This window comes from Anomaloglossus baeobatrachus, chromosome 8, assembly GCF_048569485.1.
Source record: "Anomaloglossus baeobatrachus isolate aAnoBae1 chromosome 8, aAnoBae1.hap1, whole genome shotgun sequence".
Taxonomy (NCBI): domain Eukaryota; kingdom Metazoa; phylum Chordata; class Amphibia; order Anura; family Aromobatidae; genus Anomaloglossus; species Anomaloglossus baeobatrachus.
In genome coordinates, this window is record NC_134360.1 from 61,130,101 (window position 1) to 61,153,100 (window position 23,000).

Genomic DNA, 23,000 nt, shown 5'->3' on the forward strand with positions numbered 1-23,000 from the left:
CGGAGCCTGCTGGTAGATTAGCCCGACATGCAGCACACGCAGTATACACAGCCCTAGCCTTGGCAGGCTTGCGTTTTGAGGATGGCATGTTGTTGCTTCCACAGAGTGATCTGGGAGATGCAGCCAGAAGCGACCTTACAGTGCAAGAAATACAATATCTCTATATCCTACACAGTACACCGATACACCGTGAGGCACTAGAGGGACCAGCACAGAAAAATCGCTTACCGCCCGCTTAAAAAGCGGGTGTGTGGTCGCCAGATAGCCCCTAGTCCAGGTCTCCCAGAGCCTTGCGTCCTTCCTCCAGCCAGCTGCATGTAATGGCTGCCGGCGTCCTGAGAGAGAAGGGGGGCGGGCCCTGGGCGTTCCTGGCCAAGAGCGGGAAGCCTGCTTCCCTCTGTGCCTAGTGTGAGGGCTGGAGCATGTAAATCAGGCTCCAGCCCTCGTCGCTGCTAGCGAACAGCATCTCTCCCCTACCCTGAATGACAGGGTGGGGGCGGGAACGAATCGGAGCTGCCGGCGTCCTAGGCCCAAAAAGCCGGGGACTCAATTTATAACCGCCGCCGCCGTAAAAGCGCGGACGGCGGATCCCCGGCGCACCACAAGTCACAGCAGCGCCGCCCGGTCCAGAGGGGGTCGGCGCTGCGTTCCCATACACAAACAATCCCCCAGTAATCTGTAGGGACACTAGCTCCAACGTTGCGGTCCCCGGCGCACTACAACACCCAGCCAGCCCGGAGTGTGTCTGTGCCTGCCGGGGACACAGAGTACCTGTATGATGCAGGGCCTGTCCCTGATCGTACTCCTGCTCCGTCTCCATCAGGTTCTAATGGGTCTGTGGATGGAGCCCGGCGTCAGAGCTGAGAGGCCGGCAGGATCCCACTTCCACAGAGCCCTACCAGGGGATGTGGAAGGAAAACAGCATGTCAGGCTCCAGCCCTGTACCAGCAATAGGTACCTCAACCTTACAACACCATCCAGGGGTGAGAAGGGAGCATGCTGGGGACACTATATGTGTCCTCTTTTCTTCCATCCGAAATAGTCAGCAGCTACTGCTGACTAAAATCTGTGGAGCTATGCATGGAATGTCTGACCTCCTTCGCACACAAAGCTAAAACTGGAGAACCCGTGATACACGGGGGGGGTATAGCCAGAGGGGGAGGGGCCTTGCACTTTTAATGTAGTGCTTTGTGTGGCCTCCAGAGGGCAGTAGCTATACCCCAATCGTCTGGGTCTCCCAATAGAGCGCTGAAGAAAGACCTGCGTTGCTTCCGCTGGGCGACGCGCCGTTGCTTCCGCCCAGCGGGAGGAACACAGCATGTAACGTTGTTTTGAGCAGCGGAATCCTCTGGATTTCACTGCGCATGCTTTTTTTTTTTTTAAAATCACAAATTTTATTTTGGCTTGCGGTGGCCGGACGTTCAGCTGAACGCCCGGGCGCCGGCAAGTGACAGCGCTCAGCTGATCACCCGGCGGCCGGCTTCAGGGAGCGATCAGCTGATCACCCGGCGGCCTGCAAGTGACAGCGCTCAGCTGATCACCCGGCGGCCGGCTGCAGGGAGTGATCAGCTGATCACCCGGCGGCCGGCTGCAGGGAGTGATCAGCTGATCACCCGGCGGCCGGCTACTGGGAGCGATCAGCTGATCACCCGGCAGCCGGCTACTGGGAGCGATCAGCTGATCGTTCACAATAGTCTGCCGCCAGTAAAACTGTAAAAAAAAAAAAAAAATCAAAACGGATTCTATTGTTTTGCAGCATCCGTTGCATCCGTTGAGCCACTATATGCAACACATCCGTTGCATCCGTCACACAACGCAATGCAACGGATACCGTTCAACGCAAGTGTGAAACTAGCCGTACATATTTCCTTATGGTTTGTTTTTGGATTATCTCTCAAACATTTCTCTGGTGCCCTCTTCCTCTTTTTTTGGCCATGTCGGTGAGGGACGCGGGGCACTCACCTGGCGGCACACACTAGGACTCATGGTATATGAGCTGTTGGTTAACGACTTCTGCCTAAAGATACAAAACAATATAAAATAGTGAAAAGATCGGGCACCGGTGCACCGGATACAAAGCGACGTCTGACCTGTCAGGTGCGGCCATGCTTCCCACCATCCTCACCGCCCCGATCACCCCAATGCGCTTGTACTTCAGAGCCGTGCTAGAGAGCTGCTTCCTGATCACCATGTGCAGCTCGTCCTGCGAGAGAACGAACGGTGACAAATGTGTGAAAGAAAGCGTGAAGAAAGTCCACAGATCGGCACGTGTACAGATCACACAGGGTTAATGTACGGATCAGACTAACATAAGACGGTGATGTGCACTCTGTATACCGTCACACAGGGCGATTACTCAGGTCCTAATGCCGGTACCTGGATGTGAGCTCCTTCATGGCTGGATCCCAGCACACACAGGATATGGAAGAGTTTGCGCGTCTGGTGAGAGTTCAGATTGTCCAGATGATCCAATATTCCCTGCAAAAAGGGATCTCAAATTATTTATGTTACCAAATACATTTGAACAGCAGCAATAAGTGACCGTGTGTCCAGGCCACGGAAGAAGCCGGACGAAGAATGGAAAAATCTAAATGACACCACTTTCAAATCAGCAATAGTAAGGCAGCAGGATTTTAGCAATAGTCTTTCTGCCCAATACCAGTGAAATTTAAGCAGCAGCAGTCCCTCTCTGCTCAGTTCCTCTGGAATTTTAGCATCAGGCCCTCTGCCTTGTGCCTGTGGTATTTTAGTAGCCGCAAGCCCTCTGCACTATACTTATGGGATTTTAGCAGCAGGAGTCTTCCTGCCCCTGCCTGTGGGATTTCAGAAGCAGTCCTTTTGGCCTGTACATGTGGGATTTTAGCAGCAGCCCCTCTGCCCTGTACCTGTTGGATTTTAGCAGCAGCCCCTCTGCCCCACACTGTTGGGATTTTAGCAGCAATCCTTCTGCTCCATACCTCTGGTATTTTAGCTGCAGCCCCTCTGCCCGTACCTTTGGGAATATACGTGGCGAAGCAGCTCAAGAAATTGCAATTTTTTGCCAAAAATCTCAAAAAAAATTTTTATAATGCAGTTTGGAATATTTGATGCCTTAGTGCACATTGGTGCTGGCTCTTTGTTGTTTCTTTGTTGAATTGGTCGGTGGTTGACCTCCACCTTGCTATGCACCCCAATTTGGGATGTATTCCATCTGTATAGATTTTGGCGTTTGGTGACTGTTCACATTGGGTCATCAGGCTTTGTCCACAGGCTATATATATACTTCATGCAGCATTTGCTTGGACCTGTCCCGCCCACAACCGTGACTCAGTCATGGGTACGGGACTGCAATAGACCAGGTGAGTGCTGCTGAGAGCAGTTCTGCTATTTATATGTGAGGCCGCATGGCACATTTTATAAAAATATTTTAGTGTAGGACTGCTTCAAATGAGATTTGCCGTGACGTGGCGAAGCAGCTCAAGAAATTGCAATTTTTTGCCAAAAATCTCAAAAAAAATTTTTATAATGCAGTTTGGAATATTTGATGCCTTAGTGCACATTGGTGCTGGCTCTTTGTTGTTTCTTTGTTGAATTGGTCGGTGGTTGACCTCCACCTTGCCATGCACCCCAATTTGGGATGTATTCCATCTGTATAGATTTTGGCGTTTGGTGACTGTTCACATTGGGTCATCAGGCTTTGTCCACAGGCTATATATATACTTCATGCAGCATTTGCTTGGACCTGTCCCGCCCACAACCGTGACTCAGTCATGGGTACGGGACTGCAATAGACCAGGTGAGTGCTGCTGAGAGCAGTTCTGCTATTTATATGTGAGGCCGCATGGCACATTTTATAAAAATATTTTAGTGTAGGACTGCTTCAAATGAGATTTGCCGTGACGTGGCGAAGCAGCTCAAGAAATTGCAATTTTTTGCCAAAAATCTCAAAAAAAATTTTTATAATGCAGTTTGGAATATTTGATGCCTTAGTGCACATTGGTGCTGGCTCTTTGTTGTTTCTTTGTTGAATTGGTCGGTGGTTGACCTCCACCTTGCTATGCACCCCAATTTGGGATGTATTCCATCTGTATAGATTTTGGCGTTTGGTGACTGTTCACATTGGGTCATCAGGCTTTGTCCACAGGCTATATATATACTTCATGCAGCATTTGCTTGGACCTGTCCCGCCCACAACCGTGACTCAGTCATGGGTACGGGACTGCAATAGACCAGGTGAGTGCTGCTGAGAGCAGTTCTGCTATTTATATGTGAGGCCGCATGGCACATTTTATAAAAATATTTTAGTGTAGGACTGCTTCAAATGAGATTTGCCGTGACGTGGCGAAGCAGCTCAAGAAATTGCAATTTTTTGCCAAAAATCTCAAAAAAAATTTTTATAATGCAGTTTGGAATATTTGATGCCTTAGTGCACATTGGTGCTGGCTCTTTGTTGTTTCTTTGGGAATATAGCAGCATCCCCTCTGCTCTGTACCAGTGGGATTTTAGCAGCAGCCCCTTTGCCCCGTACCTGTGGGATTTTTGCAGCAGCCCCTTTGCCCCGTACCTGTGGGATTTTTGCAGCAGCCCCTTTGCCCCGTACCTGTGGGATTTTAGCAGCAGTTCGTCTATCCCGTACCGGTGAGATTTTAGCAGCAACCCCTTTGCCCCGTACCTGTGGGATTTTTGCAGTAGCCCCTTTGTCCTGTACTTGTGGGCTTTTAGCAGCAGCCCCTCTGCTCCGTACCTGTGGGATTTTAGCAGCAGCCCCTTTGCCCCGTACCTGTGGGATTTTTGCAGCAGCCCCTTTGTCCTGTACTTGTGGGCTTTTAGCAGCAGCCCCTCTGCTCCGTACCTGTGGGATTTTAGCAGCAATCCTTCTGCCCCGTACCTGTGTGATTTTAGCAGTAGCCCCTCTGCTCCGTACCTGTGGGATTTTAGCAGCAGTTCTACTGTCCCGCACCGGTGGGATTTTAGCAGCAATCCTTCTTCCCTGTTACTGTGCATTTTAGCAGCAATCCTTTTGCCCCATACCTGTGGGATTTTATCAGCAGCCCCTCTGCCCCGTAGCTGTGGGATTTTAGCAGCAGCCCCTCTGCCCTGTACCTGTGGGAGTTTAGCAGCAGCCCCTCTGCCCCGTACCTGTGGGAGTTTAGCAGCAGCTCCTCTGCCCCATACCGGTGGGATTTTAGCAGCAATCCTTCTGCCCCATACCTCTGGGATTTTAGCAGCAGCCCCTCTGCACCATACCTGTGGCTCTCTCATCTAAACATGAAGGTGACAGCAATGTTGGGCAGACACTCACCTTTATAAAGACAGCGTACAGCGCCACCGTAGCCGTGTGACTGGACACAAGGTCACTCATCACATCTAGTGCAGTATCCACCTCATCAGCATAACCGCTGCACACGTGAGCGACCAGAGCCGCCATCAATTCCTGAAAACACCAAGAAGAACCTGTCACTATCATAGAATGCAAGACACAACATGGAGACCAGAGACTGCCCACGGCCATCGCTCACTTTACCTGCTGGCAGTAACGATCAAACACCAGGAAGGAGTGCTTATAAAGATGGCTGCCAAAGCAGGACACAGCCGGCTCCACAAATCTCAGCAAAGTCTGCGCCAAAGACAATATGGACGCAAAGTTGTACATCAGAACCTGAGGAGGAAGCAAATAGTAAAGACATGGAAGCGGGTAAGTCCTCCAACACTACGTTCATCCACCTATGGGACAGGACATCAGGCAAGACCCCAACGCCATGTATATCCAACCCTAACACAGGATACAGGATAAGCCCGCCCAAAACTACATACAGTTAGGTTCAAAGATATTTGGACAGAGAAATGTTTTGGGATTTTAGCTGTTTACAAAAGTATATTCAAGATCCCGTGATATAATCAATATGGGCCTAAAGTGCAGACTCTCAGCTTTAATTCAAGGGTATTCACATCCTAATTGTAGGAAGGGTTTAGGAATTACAGCTCTTTAATATGTAGCTGCCTCTTTCAAGGAACCAAAAGTAATTGGTCAATTAGCTCAAAAGCTCTTTAATGGGCTATTCCCTCTCTAATCCATCATCAATTAAGCAGATAAAAGGTCTGGAGCTGATTCCAGGTGCGCCATTTGCTTTTGGAAGTGGTTACTGTGAACCCACAACATGCGGCCAAAGGAGCTCCCAATTTAAGAGAAACCGACCATCATTAGGCTGAAAAAAAGAAGAAATCCATCAGAGAGATGACAGAAATGTTAGAAATGGCTAAAAGGAAAGATTGTACATTCTGCAAAAAATAAAAAAAAAAAAAAAGTAATGGTGAGAGCCTGGACATCCACAAAAGAGAATAAGTGGTGGATGACCGCAGACCACTTTTTTCCATGGTGAAACAAAAACCCCTTAACAACATCCACCCAAGTGAAGAACACTCTCCAGGCAGTCTGTGTTCCTTTATCTAAGTCTACCATAAAGAGAGGACTTCATGAGAGCAAATACAGAGGGGTCACCACAAGGTGCAAACCATTAATCAGCCTTAAAAATAGATTAGTTGTTGCCAAAAAAATATCTAAAGAAGTCGCCCAGATCTGGAAAATCAGCAGAGGACAGATGAGATGAAGATCAACCTGTACCAGAATGATGAGAAGAAGAAAGTCTGGAAAAGGCTTGGAACGGCTCATGATCCACAGCACAGCACGTCCTCTGTAACACATGTTGGAGGCGGTGTGATGGCCGGGCATGCAGAGCAAACAATGGCCGTGGGGCACTAGTGGTTATTGATGATGTGACTAAAGACAGAAGCAGCCGGATGAATTCTGAGGTGTACAGGGTTAGACTTTCTGCTGAGATCCAACCAAACGCAGCAAGGTTGATTAGACGGTGCTTCACAGACAGAAATGACCCAAAACATCCTGCGAAAACAAAGTGAAATATTTTGCAATGGCCGAGTCATCACCAGATCTCAGCCCCATCTCACAAGACAAAACGTAAGGCGGAAAGACCCAGAAACAGCAACAACTGAAGTCTCTGCAGTAAAGGCGACAAAGCCTCACACAGGAGGAAACCAGCGATGGTGAGGTCCATGGCTTCCAGACTTCAGGCCGTCATTGCTGCAAAGGATTCTCTACAACATATCAAAAAGGAACATTTTATTTATGGTAAAGATAATTTGTCCAATCATTTTTGAGCCCCTGAAACGAGGAGACTTTGTAAAAAAATGGTTGTAATTCCTTAACGTTTCACAGGATATTTTTGTGCAACCCCTATAATTAAAGCTGAAAGTCTCCACTTCAGTAACATCTTAGTTGTTTCATTTTAAATAAAAATAGTGGCCTGCATCACCTGGTGTACTAATACAGGATACCAAGCAAGCTCCCAACACTATATTTAACCCCCCCCCCGCCTACGACACATAGGACGCCTCCTCTAGGCCATCCCACCCCTCACCTGTGTGTGACTTCGGAAGAGGTTCTGCAGCAGCTGATTAGTGATGCAGCCGGAGCGCACCTTGCTCTTCAGCACTCGCTCCACTTGTCGCTTGCAGTTCGAATTTGTTGTATAAAAGATTAAAAGAACCAGGAAATCTGCAACCTGAAAAGAGGAGGAGAGTAATGGGGGGGGGAGAGGGGAGGGGGGGCGAGCCAAAGCAAACCTCTTGTACAATGCGCCCCCCATCACAACATTTATCACCCACTGCTCACACTCCCGGTATTATTTCCACCTCATGCCTTGCATCCAGCACCCCTCTCAACCTTCTCACCCCCATTCCTTGTTTCCAGCACGCCTCTTCTCACCACCCCACCATGCTTTGCTTCCCTACTCTGTCATTCATTGCTTATACCCCCAATATCACCCCTCCTCTCACTTGTCACACACCCCATGCCTTGCATTCCCCCCCCCCCCCATCTCACACACCCCTCTAGCCCCCTTATTACTCCTTCTACAAACCCCCTTTCACACACTACTTATCACCCCCCTCAATCCTTCCTTCTACCAAAACCTCCCTTCTCATTCACCCCCCATGCCTTGCTGCCCCTCGACCCCCCCAGGTTTTACCTTGAACTCTTCCACTGTTTCGGCACTTTCTATGGCCTGCAGGAGAAACAAACAATGATTCTGGTGTTCTCAGCAGCGGCACCCCGACATCTCACATCTGCGATGTGTTAATCAAAAAAGGTCCGTGGAGCCTCTGTTAGGAGTCTGGACACAGAAAATAGCCAGATATCCCTCCGGGAAGGACCTAGCCAAGGAGGGGCTCTTTTTAGGAGACCACCATAACCACCATATTAAGTGGCCCTTTTAGTCAATATCCAACTCTTGATGAGTTTAAAGATATGACAAGGGAAATACCAAGGCCAGGTATCCATCCACAGACAGCTGTTTCGGGGTATTGCCCCTCATCAGTGTGGAGTAGGAATCTGGCTAGGTGGGTGCAATGCCTAGTAGACCAGCAAGACAAAGAAGGGAATTTTGTTTACTTACCGTAAATTCCTTTTCTTCTAGCTCCAATTGGGAGACCCAGACAGTGGGTGTATAGCTACTGCCTCTGGAGGCCGCACAAAGAACTACACTTAAAAGTGTAAGGCCCCTCCCCTTCTGGCTATACACCCTCCCGTAGGAGTACGGATTCCTCAGTTTTAGTACCAAAGCAAGGAGGAGGAAAGCCAATAACAGTTTCAAAAACAAATTCAATCCGATAACAAGATCGGAGAACTTAAGAAACAACATGAACAACATGTGCACCCGAAAAACGAAACCCTAAGAACAAATAGGGCGGGTGCTGGGTCTCCCAATTGGAGCTAGAAGAAAAGGAATTTACGGTAAGTAAACAAAATTCCCTTCTTCTTTTTCGCTCCTAATTGGGAGACCCAGACAGTGGGACGTCCAAAAGCAGTCCCTGGGTGGGTAAAAAGATACCACATGAACGGGCTGTCAGACAGCCTCTTCCTACAGGTGGGCCACCGCCGCCTGAAGGACCTGTCTACCTAGGTTGGCATCTGCCGAAGCGTAGGTATGCACTTGATAGTGTTTGGTAAACGTGTGCAGACTCGACCAGGTAGCCGCCTGGCACACTTGCTGAGCCGTAGCCTGATGCCGCAATGCCCAGGACGCACCCACGGCTCTGGTAGAATGGGCCTTCAGTCCAGATGGAATCGGAAGCCCAGCAGAACGGTATGTGTGAAGAATTGGTTCCTTGATCCACCGCGCAAGGGTGGATTTGGAAGCTTGCGATCCCTTATGCTGACCAGCGACTAGGACAAAGAGCGCATCAGAACGGCGTAGAGGCGCCGTGCGAGAAATGTAAATCCTGAGTGCTCTCACCAGGTCCAACAGATGTAAACCCTTTTCAAATTGGTGAACTGGATGCGGACACAAAGATGGCAAAGTGATATCCTGATTGAGATGAAAGGAAGAAACCACCTTGGGAGAAAACTCCGGAATTGGACGCAGTACTACCTTGTCTTGGTGAAACACCAGGAAGGGAGATTGCAAGATAACGCCGCTAGCTCGGACACTCTTCGAAGAGACGTGACCGCCACAAGAAAAACTACTTTTTGTGAAAGCCGAGAAAGGGAAACCTCTTTCAACGGCTCGAAAGGCGGCTTCTGGAGAGCAATGAGAACCTTGTTCAGATCCCAGGGTTCCAATGGCCGTTTGTAAGGAGGAACGATATGACAAACTCCTTGGAGAAAAGTGCGTACTTTAGAAAGCCGTGCCAAGCGCTTCTGAAAGAATACGGATAGCGCGGAGACTTGACCCTTAAGCGAGCTAAGCGACAAACCTTTTTCCAACCCAGACTGCAGGAAGGAAAGAAAAATTGGCAATGCAAATGGCCAGGGAGAAAACCCTTGAGCCAAGCACCACGCTAAGAATATCTTCCACGTCCTGTGATAGATCTTAGCTGAGGATGGTTTTCTAGCCTGTCTCATTGTGGCAACAACTTCATGAGATAAACCTGAGGCCGCTAGGATCCAGGACTCAATGGCCACACAGTCAGGTTCAGGGCCGCAGAATTCAGATGGAAAAACGGCCCTTGAGACAGCCAATCTGGACGGTTTGGTAGTGTCCACGGTTGGCCTACCGTGAGATGCCACAGATCCGGGTACCACGACCTTCTTGGCCAATCTGGAGCGACGAGTATGGCTCGATGGCAGTCGGACTTGATTTTCCGGAGAACTCTGGGTAACAATGCTAGAGGTGGGAACACATAGGGGAGTCGGAATTGCGACCAATCCTGAACCAAGGCGTCTGCCGCCAGCGCTCGGTGATCGTGAGACCGTGCCATGAAAACTGGGACCTTGTTGTTGTGCCGTGACGCCATCAGATCGACGTCCGGCGTCCCCCAGCGGCAACAGATCTGTTGAAACACGTCCGGGTGAAGGGACCATTCTCCTGCGTCCATGCCCTGGCGACTGAGAAAGTCTGCTTCCCAGTTTTCCACGCCTGGGATGTGAACTGCGGATATGGTGGACGCTCTGCTTTCCACCCACGTCAAAATCCGCTGGACTTCTTGAAAAGCTTGGCGACTGCGTGTTCCCCCTTGGTGGTTGATGTACGCCACCGCCGTGGAATTGTCCGACTGAATCCGAATCTGCTTGCCTTCCAGCCATTGTTGGAAGGCTCGCAGGGCAAGATAGATTGCTCTGATTTCCAGAACATTGATCTGCAGGGTGGACTCTTCCTGAGTCCACGTCCCCTGAGCCCTGTGGTGGAGAAACACCGCTCCCCACCCTGATAGGCTCGCATCCGTCGTGACCACTGCCCAGGACGGGGGAAGGAACGACTTTCCCTGTGACAATGAGGTGGGGAGAAGCCACCAACGCAGAGAGTCCTTGGCAGTTTGAGAGAGGGAGACAGTCCTGTCGAGGGACGTCGATTTCCTATCCCATTGGCGTAGAATGTCCCATTGTAGAGGGCGCAGATGAAACTGCGCGAACGGGACTGCCTCCATTGCTGCTACCATCTTTTCTAGGAAATGCATGAGGCGCCTCAGTGAGTGCGACTGGCTCTGAAGGAGAGATTGCACTCCAGTCCGTAGCGAGCACTGCTTGTCCAGTGGAAGCCTCACTATCGCTGAGAGAGTATGAAACTCCATGCCAAGATAAGTCAGAGATTGGGTCGGGGTTAGATGAGACTTTGGAAAGTTGATAATCCACCCGAAACTCTGGAGAGTGTCTAGTGCCACCTTCAGACTGTGTTGGCATGCCTCTTGAGAGGGTGCCTTTATAAGCAGGTCGTCTAGATACGGGATGACCGAGTGACCCTGCGAGTGCAGAACAGCTACTACTGCTGCCATGACTTTGGTGAAGACCCGGGGGGCTGTTGCCAGACCGAAAGGTAACGCTACGAACTGTAGGTGTTCGTCGTGTATGACGAAGCGTAGGAAACGCTGATGCTCTGGTGCAATCGGCACGTGGAGATACGCATCTTTGATGTCTATTGATGCTAGAAAATCTCCTTGAGACATTGAGGCTATGACGGAGCGTAGGGATTCCATCCGGAACCTCCTGACTTTTACGTGTCTGTTGAGCAACTTTAGATCCAGGACGGGTCGATACGATCCGTCCTTTTTTGGGACCACAAACAGATTGGAGTAAAAACCGTGACCTTGTTCCTGAAGAGGGACGGAGGTCACCACTCCTTCCGCCTTTAGAGCGGCCACCGCCTGCAACAGAGCATCGGCTCGGTCTGGTGGTGGAGAAGTTCTGAAGAAACGAGTTGGCGGACGAGAACTGAACTCTATCCTGTACCCGTGAGACAGAATATCCCTCACCCAACGGTCTTTGACGCGTGACAGCCAAATGTCGCCAAAGTGGGAAAGCCTCCCACCGACCGCGGGTGTGGGAATCGGAGACCGCAAGTCAGGAGGACGCCGTCTTGGCAACGGTTCCTCCGGCTGTACTTTTTGGGCGTGACTGAGACCTCCAAGAATCTGAGCGTCTCTGGTCTTTTTGAGTCTTTTTTGACGAGGCGAATTGGGACCTGCCCGGTCCTTGAAAGGACCGATAACCAGACTGACCCTTCCTCTGTTGGGGTTTGTTTTGTCTGTGTTGCGGTAAGGATGAGTCCTTACCCTTGGAGTGTTTGATGATTTCATCCAAACGCTCTCCAAACAATCGGTCACGAGAAAAAGGCAAATTGGTTAAGCACTTCTTGGAATGAGAATCTGCTTTCCAATGTCTCAACCACAGGGCCCTACGCAAAACAACGGAGTTGGCTGACGCCACTGCCGTGCGGCTTGTAGCGTCAAGAACAGCATTAATCGCGTACGACGCGAATGCCGCCATTTGCGAGGTCAATGGTGCTACCTGCGGGGCAAATGCACGTGTGACTGAGTCGACTCGCGCAAGCCCGGCTGAGATAGCTTGGAGTGCCCATACGGCCGCAAAAGAAGGCGCTAATGACGCTCCAATCCATCTGCCTGTCAGTGGCATCTTTAAGTGCCGCTCCATCTTCAACTGCAACCAAGGATCTAGCTGCAAGCCTGGAAATTGGAGGATCCACTTTTGGACACTGGGTCCAACCCTTGACCACCTCAGGGGGAAAAGGGTAGCGTGTATCTTTAAGCCGTTTAGGAAAACGCCTTTCAGGATAAGCGTGGGGTTTCTGGATTGCGTCTCTAAAGTCAGCGTGGTCCAGAAAAGTGCTTAATGTACGCTTAGGGTATCTGAAATGGATTCTCTCGTGCTGCGAAGCTGACTCCTCTACAAGAGGAGCTGGTGGGGAAATATTTAACATCTTATTGATGTTAAATATAAGATCATTAACTATGGCGTCACCATCTGGTGTATCTAGATTGAGAGCGGTCCCAGGATCAGAATCCTGATCAGTTACGTCCGCCTCATCACCCATAGATTCATCTCGCTGGGATCCTGACCATTGAGATGAATGTGAAGGCCCGTCATAGCGAGCCCGCTTAGGCTGCCCGGGGCCATCGTCCGAGTCAGAGTCTTCACCCTGAGGTGTATATGCCCGTCCCGGAGCTTGGAGCTCAGGGGGACCAGGGGGCAATGATTGCACAGTGTCCGTGGCCTGAAGTACAGGCCTAGCTCGCAATGTGTCAAGAATTTGTGACATAGTGAGAGACATTCTGTCAGCAAAAGCTGCAAACTCAGTTCCTGTCACCTGGACAGCATTCACAGGTGGTACACCCTGGGTCACGTCCAGCAGAGGTCCCGACTGTGCAAGCGCCGCAGGCCGAGCACTGCACACAATGGGGGTCCGTGGAGCCTGCTGGTAGAAAAGTCCCACATGCGGTGCAGGAAGCATATAATGTCTGTGCCTTGGCACCCTTGCGTTTTGCGGACGACATGCTGCTGGCTCTCTGCAATGTGAGAGAGTCTATAGCCAAAGGGCGACCAGCGCTATGTAATACCAAGTATTTGTAGAAACAAAATACTAAGAATACTACTGGCACAAGAGGGGGTGAGCCCTGAGGGCTGCTTACCGCCCGCTGAATAGCGGGTAAGAGGCGCAGAATTCCTTGTCTGGGTCTCCCCGGCTCCCCTCTGCAGCTCAGCGTGTCAGCAGGAATGGCTGCCGGCGTCTGTGGAGAGGGGCGGTCCGTGGGAGTTCCCAAACAGAAGTGCGGGAAACAGTGTCCCCTCTGTGCCGATTGTGAGGGCTGGAGTATGTAAAAACGACTCCAGCCCTCGGCGCTGATGCACTGGCCAGCGTCCCGCCCCTCTCCTGACTGGCAGGTCTGGGGGCGGGAACGAACGGAAGCAGGCCGCAAAAGCCGGGGACTCGAGTTATCAGCGCGGCCGCCGTAAAAGCGCGGGCCGCGCTGAAGTCCCCGGCGCACTACAAGTGCCAGCCGCGCCGCAGTCCCAGCGGCCGGCGTGACCGATTTCCAGAAGTGGCCAGCGTCCCGCCCCTCTCCTGACTGGCAGGTCTGGGGGCGGGAACGAACGGAAGCAGGCCGCAAAAGCCGGGGACTCGAGTTATCAGCGCGGCCGCCGTAAAAGCGCGGGCCGCGCTGAAGTCCCCGGCGCACCACAAGTGCCAGCCGCGCCGCAGTCCCAGCGGCCGGCGCGACCGATTCCCATAAGTGTGCCTGCTTCAGCGAAGCTGAATGAGGCCATGGCACAAGCGCCGTAGCGCTGATGTCCCCCGGCGCACTACAACACCCAGCATGCTGCGGTGTGAGCGCCAAATGCACGGGGACACAGAGTACCTTGAGGAAGCAGGGCCATGTCCCTGATGTACTCCGCTCCATCCAGCATCTTCTCCAGGGGCTGTAGATGGAGCACGGTCTCAGTGCCTGGAGACCAGTAAATCCCACTTCACCCAGAGCCCTGTAAAAAGGGATGGGGAAGGAATCAGCATGTGGGCTCCTGCCGCCGTACCCGCAATGGGTACCTCAACCTTACAAACACCTCCGACATACAGTGGGGTGAGAAGGGAGCATGCTGGGAGCCCTGTATGGGCCCTCTTTTCTTCCATCCGACATAGTCAGCAGCTGCTGCTGACTAAAAACAATGGAGCTATGCGTGCGTGTCTGACCTCCTGCGCACAAAGCTAAAACTGAGGAATCCGTACTCCTACGGGAGGGTGTATAGCCAGAAGGGGAGGGGCCTTACACTTTTAAGTGTAGTTCTTTGTGCGGCCTCCAGAGGCAGTAGCTATACACCCACTGTCTGGGTCTCCCAATTAGGAGCGAAAAAGAAACAATCGCTGATCTTGGGTAGACCAGCCAGAGAAAACACTGCCGGCAGCCAGCAAAGGCACTCAACAACAAAGGCTGAAATCCTAGGTGCATCAAGAGTTGGATATTGACTAAAAAGGCCACTTAATATGGTGGTTATAGTGGTCTCCTAAAAAGAGCCACTCCTTGGCTAGGTCCTTCCCGGAGGGATATCTGGCTATTTTCCGTGTCGAGACTCCTAACAGAGGCTCCACAGACCTTTTTTGATTTGCATACTTCCCAGGGGGCAATGCACCTAGGATTTCACTGTGTTGAGCGCCTTTGTGGGCTGCCGGCAGTGTTTTCTGTGGCTGGTCTCCCCAAAATCAGTGATTGTTTTATCTGCGATGTGTTGGTTGCCCCTCATGTAACTGCAGGGGAACACTAGGTGGCGCTCACCTTTATCCACGCGTCACACGTGTGCTTCTGAAAACAGACCGCCGACTTAATAACTTCCATCAGGATGGTCACACAGTCCTGGTTGTTCCGCAGCGGGGTCCCTGCAATACTGAGGAAAGAGATGATTTAGTGACCTGCTGTGTGAGGTCAGTGACTGTCCCCAGAGCCAAGCTCCCAGCACGTACCTGGGTTTTGATGCGGTGGCATGGACCTGCGACAGTGGAATACACGACTCCACATCGAGGTGTTTGCGAAGCTCAGAGATCACCTGGAAAGTGAGAAAAGGAAACCAATGATCAAATCGCCCCCTTTACCCATCCATCCCCAGTGCGTGCTCCACTCTCACCTCCAGGGCATCCGAGGGGGTCACTGTGTGCAGAATAAACTTCACTATAACAGGGACCACATCCAGATCCACAGCGCAGAGAGTGGACATGACCCACTGCCGAACCTGGAATAAGAGGGGGATCTGTCATGTATCACCACACACGAGGCACAGCCACCCCCACACCTGGGATAGGGGGGTCCATCATGTATCACCATACATAGGATACACAGCCACCCCCACACCTGGAATGGGGGGATCCGTTATGTATCACCACACACAGGATACACAGCAATCCCCACACCTAGAATAAGGGGTCCGTCATGTTTCACTACATAAGTCACAGCCACCCCCACACCTGGAATAGGGGGGTCCGTCATGTTTTACCACACACAGGATACACAGTCATCCCCACACCTGGAATCGGTGGGTCCATCATGTATCACCACACAGGAGACAGCCCCCCCATATTTGGAATAGGGGGGGTCCATCATGTTTCACCACATATGAGGCACAGCCACCTCCACACCTGGAAACCTGGAATTGGGGGGGGGGGGGTTCGTCATGTATCATCAAACACAGGATATACAGCCACACCTGAAAAAGAGGGGTCCGTCATGAAGCACAACCACCCCCAATACCCCATTTACCTCGGTCAGCAGCTCTGGGCTCAGGTTCAGGCTGGAGAAGGTATCAAGTATGGGAATCGTCAGCTGTGTGTTCTGCCTCAATATTGAGCTGTAGAAATATGGAGACAGATCAGAGGCGGCAGCATAAACGCTTCTCTTACACGCCAGAGATCGACGGCGTCTGTACACACACCGGCCAGACATCTGGGAGGAGTCGGGTAGTTTCTGTAGCGTCTATAATATGCATTACTAGGGTATATACACTGCAGGCTGCATCCGGGGTATACATGACTGTGATGCCCTGCACATCCAGCCTCCTACTATTGGGTTATTACCTGAGCTCGCGGGCGACATCATTATGCTCGGCGTCCTCCAGGATTTCGGGAAGCGCGCTGATAACATGCTGCTGAATGTCCGCAGGGGCCACCGTCACCAGCTGCATTATCTTACTGGTCAGCTCCTAGACGGAAACAGACAGACATTCACCCTGAAGTCGTCCCAAGGGGTTAAGGCTGCTTTACACCAGACAATCTATCGTGCGATAGATCGTCGGGGTCACGGTTTTTGTGACGCACATCCGGCATTGCTGGCGATGTCGGCCTGTGTGACACCTCCTAGCGACGCAGTATCGCTCACAAATCGTGAGTCGTGTACTGCTCGCTAGGTTCCATAATATCGTTTAATTTAGTAGTTCATCGTTTCCGGGGTAGCACACGCCGCTCCGTGTGACACCCCGGGAACGATGAACTGCAGCTCACCTGCGTCACGCGGCCGCCGCCGGCTATGTGAAGGAAGGAGGTGGGCGGGATATTTACGTCCCGCTCATCTCCGCCCCTCCGCTTCCATTGGCAGGCGGCCGTGTGACGTTGCTGTGACGCCAAACGTCCCTCCCACTCCAGGAAGTGGACGTTCGCCGCCCACAGCGAGGTCGCACGAGAGGTAAGTATGTGTGACGGGGGTTACTGACTTTGTGCGACACGGGCAGCGATTTGCCCGTGACGCAGAAAGGACGGGGGCGGGTACGATCGATTGTGAAATTGCACAATCGGTCGTACCGTGTAAAGCACCCTTTAGACTGAGAACCGGTCACTTACAGAAACACCTTTTACCTTCTGTTATAGCAGTAATCTGCAGGAAAAATCATATCTGGCTGATCGAGGGTGCGGGGAGCAGTGCGCCGGGCACTCGTTGCCTAATCAATGTGCCAGGAGAGATTACAGCGCACTCACAGGACACAGAGCCCCGACTGCTCCGCACAGTGTGCCGGGAGAGATTACAGCGCACTCACAGGACACAGAGCCACGACTGCTCCGCACAGTGTGCCGGGACAGATTACAGCGCACTCACAGGACACAGAGCCCCGACTGCTCCGCACAGTGTGCCGGGAGAGATTACAGCGCACTCACAGGACACAGAGCCCCGACTGCTCCGCACAGTGTGGCGGGACAGGTTACAGCGCACTCACAGGACACAGAGCCCCGACTGCTCCGCACAGTGTGCCGGGAGCGCACTCACAGGGCACAGAGCCCCGACTGCTCCGCACAGTGTGCCGGGGGAGATTACAGCGCACTCACAGGACACAGAGCCACGACTGCTCCGCACAGTGTGTCGGGAGAGATTACAGCGCACTCACAGGACACAGAGCCACAACTGGTGATGAAGAATTTTTACCAAAGAAATTGAAACGTACGTTGGGCGATCTTCTTGAGGTCTTTCCAGTGATCTGGCTTCCCCATTTAATTCATCAATGTTTATGGTAGATATGCTGTTCTAACCCTTGCATTGCCATTGAATCTGTACAATGGGATCCTATGACGCTGTGTTTAGTATGAATATAGTCCAATATGGGGCTCGTTACATTTTGTGATTTAATGTTGATTTAATATGTTACATCATGGATCACCATTGATATATATGGGGAGCCTGATCCTGGCATTTTAACATGGTTTTATTGAATATGGATGTTCCCCCTGTGTCTTTAATAAACTTTTGTACTCTTTTTGCACTTTAAAAACTCTCTGCCTCTCTTTAAGTATACTATGTTTTTGAGTTTGTGCTACATGGGGATTCGGTAGAATCTATACCCACAGTACCCATTGCATGGTGTTACGGAGCATTTTGTTCACAAGCATTTCTATACGTGATAGCTTGCTTCTAAGAAAAGACATTCCTTACTCACCATGCAGATCACAAGAGGGTGATAACAAAAAAAGCTTTTGCATCCCTTTCCCCGGAGTCCTATGAACATATGAAGCAGCAGCATCACTTCATGACTGAGCTCATCTATAAGCTGGGACCCCCTAATCTATGATGCCACACGTCTTCCTGCTGGTCTAGTGGTGGGCTCCGGTCTTTGCATTAAACAAATATGCAATTAGTATCATAATGGGGGTCACTAACACAGACTCCTGTGCTGTGGACTGACCACACTTACCTTCCCGCTCACCACAAGGTCCAGCCACTTCAGCTGGTTGATGATCAGTCGGGGAATACTGATACCGTCACTGCCAAAACTAGAAAGAAAACGTGTGGTTACAGCATGCAAATGGCTGGACAGACGGACGCACACACACCATATACTCTACCTGTCATATAGGAACTCCGGCAGCTTCTCAAACAGTAGATTAATGAGGGGCTCCTGAAAAGAAAGATGAGCAGTAAGACCCCCTTACTACAGTGTGGAGCACAAGGAAGGAGACGTGTTGTGTCAGCATTACAGCTCCTGGACCGGACCATCACAATTTGACATATCACACAGACCCTCACCCACGAGCTGCACAGCAGCAATCACAGAAACCACCGAAAAACCCCCTAAGCGGCAGTTCTCTACCTGAACTCATCACTGTGTTCTTAGCAGCATATGAAGATCCACACGTGGGGAGGACCAGAGACCCCTTGTGATACCCCCGAACATAGCAGTCTCTCATCTCCAGCCAGCATTCACCCGAAATCATGGACCAAAACTAATGGCCTGGGGGACCCCCACTCTATAAGGTGAGAGTGGCTCTAATCTCTCCACAGCCGCTGACCTGGTTTTGGTATGAATTCTCTCAGTGTGGTCCACACACAACCGGGCAGCAATGCACGGACCCTTCTCTCACCTCTCCACATGCGCTGCGTGGACGCCTTCATCACCTTCCTACACGCGTTGTGTAGACCCCTACGTTTCCTCCTCATACACCATGTACAGGAATGCGATTTGTGGACCCTTCCGTCACCTCCCCACACGCACTGTTTGGACCCCTCTGTTGCCTCCTCATACACTGTGTACAAGACTGCGGTGTGCGGACCCCTTCATCACCTCCACACACACAGTGTGGACCCCTCTTTTGGCTCCTCATACACTGATGTACAGAACAGCAATGCGTAGACCTCTTCATCACCTCCCCACACATGCTGCACGGACCCCTCCGTTGCTTCCTCATACACTGTGTACAATATTGCGGTGTGCGGCCCCTTGAGTCACCTCCCTACAAGCGCTGTGTGGACCCCTCCATTGCCTCCTCATACACAGTGAACAGGACAGCAATGTGTGGACCTTTTCGTTGTCTCCTCATACATGGTATACATCACTGCAGTCTGCAGACCCCCATGTTGTCTGCACTGCACGTGACAGATTCCTGGTCTCATTTCCGGCCGCTCGCTCTTACCTGTAATAGATCAATGCCAAGCAGGATCTTTATTACACTGTCCAGATAGGAGCCGATCAGCGGAGAGCTGTAAGGACCGGACACTGCATTGTTACACCGCCCGCCATCACCCAGCCCAAAGACCACCACCCATACGACGTCACCTCTCCTCCTCATCTTCAGTATGGCGTCCACATGGCAGAAGACAATTCCTGAAGCGTTCCCGATCTTCGATATGAGATTCTAGGCCGTCCACAAACTCCTTGAGAATCTGCTGATATAGAGAGGAGAGGTCACGCGCAGCATTGTGCCTTCTTGTGGAGGGCTTACAGGCAATGCCCACTGAGAAGACATACGCAAATTAATTCTCCTCCAGAGGGGCGAAAAAGACCTGCATATAGTGCCCACTGTTGGTCAAATAAGTCTGCAACCCAATACAAAGTCTTGGATCAGAACTGGTGCTAAAATCCAGGCCCATAACACATACAAGAACGGATTAAACCTAAAAGATACCGACATAGCACGTCATATACATATCACACACAACTGGGCCACTCACATAAGCGTAAACACAACACTGTGTATATCACACACATTACCTCTGTATTACCCACGTTCTCGCTCTCACTTCATCCAGGTGTCAGTGTGAGGTTGTCACTGATTGACATAACATTTCACTGCCTTAAGAGACGAGGCGCTAACATTGCTGGAACGGTGCCGGTGGGGCGCGTAGGTTGCTTATATTTCATAAAGGGGCAATTGATGATGGGTTGTCCAACTAGTTGACAATCCCTTTAAAGAAGAAAAAAACCACCACACATACGGCACGCCTCGCTCTAATCCTAGAGACAATGTGACATGAAAAAATAAAAAATAAAAAGGAAGCGCCTGAGGAAGACAACATACTGGTTGTCGAAACGCATTGTGGCATATAAGGGACCACTAATAAAAGGTTTGGATAATTTTTTAAAGAAGGGAATTTTGTTACTTACCGTAAATTCCTTTTCTTCTAGCTCCTATTGGGAGACCCAGACGATTGGGTGTATAGTACTGCCTCCGGAGGCCACACAAAGCATTACACTAAAAAGTGTAAGGCCCCTCCCCTTCTGGCTATACACCCCCAGTGGGATCACTGGCTCACCAGTTTTAGTGCAAAAGCAAGAAGGAGGAAAGCCAATAACTGGTTTAAACAAATTCACTCCGAAGTAACATCGGAGAACTGAAAACCATTCAACATGAACAACATGTGTAGCCGAAAAACAACCAAAAATCCCGAAGGACAACAGGGCGGGTGCTGGGACTCCCAATAGGAGCTAGAAGAAAAGGAATTTACGGTAAGTAACAAAATTCCCTTCTTCTTCGGCGCTCCATTGGGAGACCCAGACGATTGGGACGTCCAAAAGCTGTCCCTGGGTGGGTAAAGAAATACCTCATGTTAGAGCTGCAAAGACAGCCCTCCCCTACGGGGAGGCAACTGTCGCCTGCAGGACTCTTCTACCTAGGCTGGCATCCGCCGAAGCATAGGTATGCACCTGATAATGTTTGGTGAAAGTGTGCAGACTCGACCAGGTAGCTGCCTGGCACACCTGTTGAGCCGTAGCCTGGTGTCGTAATGCCCAGGACGCACCCACGGCTCTGGTAGAATGGGCCTTCAGCCCTGATGGAACCGGAAGCCCAGCAGAACGGTAGGCTTCAAGAATTGGTTCTTTGATCCATCGAGCCAGGGTGGCTTTGGAAGCCTGCGACCCTTTGCGCTTACCAGCGACAAGGACAAAGAGTGCATCCGAGCGGCGCAGGGGCGCCGTGCGGGAAATGTAGATTCTGAGTGCTCTCACCAGATCCAACAAATGTAAATCCTTTTCATACCGATGAACTGCATGCGGATAAAAGGAAGGCAAGGAGATATCCTGATTAAGATGAAAAGAGGATACCACCTTAGGGAGAAACTCCTGAATGGGGCGCAGCACTACCTTGTCTTGGTGGAACACCAGGAAAGGAGCTTTGGATGACAGCGCTGCTAGTTCAGACACTCTCCGAAGAGACGTGACCGCTACCAGAAAGGCCACTTTCTGTGAGAGTCGCGAAAGTTACACATCTCTCAGAGGCTCGAAGGGCGGCTTCTGGAGAGCAACAAGGACCTTGTTTAGATCCCACGGATCTAACGGCCGCCTGTACGGAGGTACGATATGACAAACCCCCTGCAGGAACGTGCGCACCTGAGAAAGTCGTGCTAGACGCTTCTGAAAAAACACGGATAGTGCCGAGACTTGCCCTTTAAGGGAGCCGAGCGATAAGCCCTTTTCCAACCCAGATTGCAGGAAGGAAAGAACGACAGGTAACGCGAATGGCCAGGGGGATACTCCTTGTGCAGAGCACCAGGATAAGAAAATCTTCCACGTTCTGTGGTAGATCTTAGCAGACGTGGGCTTCCTAGCCTGTCTCATGGTGGCCACGACCCCTTGGGGTAATCCTGAAGACGCTAGGATCCAGGACTCAATGGCCACACAGTCAGGTTCAGGGCCGCAGAATTCCGATGGAAAAACGGCCCTTGGGACAGTAAGTCTGGACGGTCTGGTAGTGCCCACGGTTGGCCGACCGTGAGATGCCACAGATCCGGGTACCACGACCTCCTCGGCCAGTCTGGGGCGACGAGTATGACGCGGCCGCAATCGGATCTGATCTTGCGTAACACTCTGGGCAAGAGTGCCAGAGGTGGAAACACATAAGGGAGCCGGAACTGCGACCAATCTTGCACTAAGGCGTCTGCCGCCAGAGCTCTTTGATCGCGAGACCGCGCTATGAAGGTCGGGACCTTGTTGTTGTGTCGAGACGCCATTAGGTCGACGTCCGGCACCCCCCAGCGGCGGCAGATTTCCTGAAACACGTCCGGGTGAAGGGACCATTCCCCTGCGTCCATGCCCTGGCGACTGAGGAAGTCTGCTTCCCAGTTTTCTACGCCCGGGATGTGAACTGCTGATATGGTGGATGCTCTTTTCTCCACCCACATCAGAATCCGCCTGACTTCCTGGAAGGCTTGCCGACTGCGTGTCCCTCCTTGGTGGTTGATGTATGCCACCGCTGTGGAGTTGTCCGACTGAATTCGGATCTGCTTTCCTTCCAGCCACTGCTGGAAGGCTAATAGGGCAAGATACACTGCCCTGATTTCCAGAACATTGATCTGAAGGGTGGACTCCTGCTGAGTCCACGTCCCTTGAGCCCTGTGGTGGAGAAAAACTGCTCCCCACCCTGACAGACTCGCATCTGTCGTGACCACTGCCCAGGATGGGGGCAGGAATGATCTTCCCTGTGATAATGAGGTGGGAAGAAGCCACCATTGCAGAGAGTCCTTGGCCGTCTGAGAAA

General features: G+C 51.4%; 1 protein-coding gene across 2 annotated transcripts in view; it reads right to left on the reverse strand.

Moving 5' to 3' along the window:
- Positions 1–23,000, reverse strand: part of FANCD2 (FA complementation group D2) — a 208,250-nt gene that overhangs the window by 170,531 nt on the left and 14,719 nt on the right. The window contains exons 4-19 of one of the 2 annotated variants that reach the window (XM_075321714.1): positions 19,802–19,908; positions 19,659–19,725; positions 18,594–18,646; positions 18,443–18,521; positions 16,344–16,468; positions 16,030–16,117; positions 15,401–15,505; positions 15,240–15,322; positions 15,055–15,163; positions 8,025–8,060; positions 7,416–7,559; positions 5,504–5,638; positions 5,282–5,413; positions 2,377–2,478; positions 2,091–2,203; positions 1,963–2,017 (exon numbers count right to left, since the gene is read on the reverse strand). In XM_075321714.1, coding sequence (XP_075177829.1) covers positions 1,963–2,017; positions 2,091–2,203; positions 2,377–2,478; positions 5,282–5,413; positions 5,504–5,638; positions 7,416–7,559; positions 8,025–8,060; positions 15,055–15,163; positions 15,240–15,322; positions 15,401–15,505; positions 16,030–16,117; positions 16,344–16,468; positions 18,443–18,521; positions 18,594–18,646; positions 19,659–19,725; positions 19,802–19,908 — 1,533 coding nt within the window. Of the gene's footprint in view, positions 1–1,962; positions 2,018–2,090; positions 2,204–2,376; positions 2,479–5,281; positions 5,414–5,503; positions 5,639–7,415; positions 7,560–8,024; positions 8,061–15,054; positions 15,164–15,239; positions 15,323–15,400; positions 15,506–16,029; positions 16,118–16,343; positions 16,469–18,442; positions 18,522–18,593; positions 18,647–19,658; positions 19,726–19,801; positions 19,912–23,000 lie in introns of both variants that reach the window. The other variant, XM_075321713.1, reaches the window with a different exon arrangement.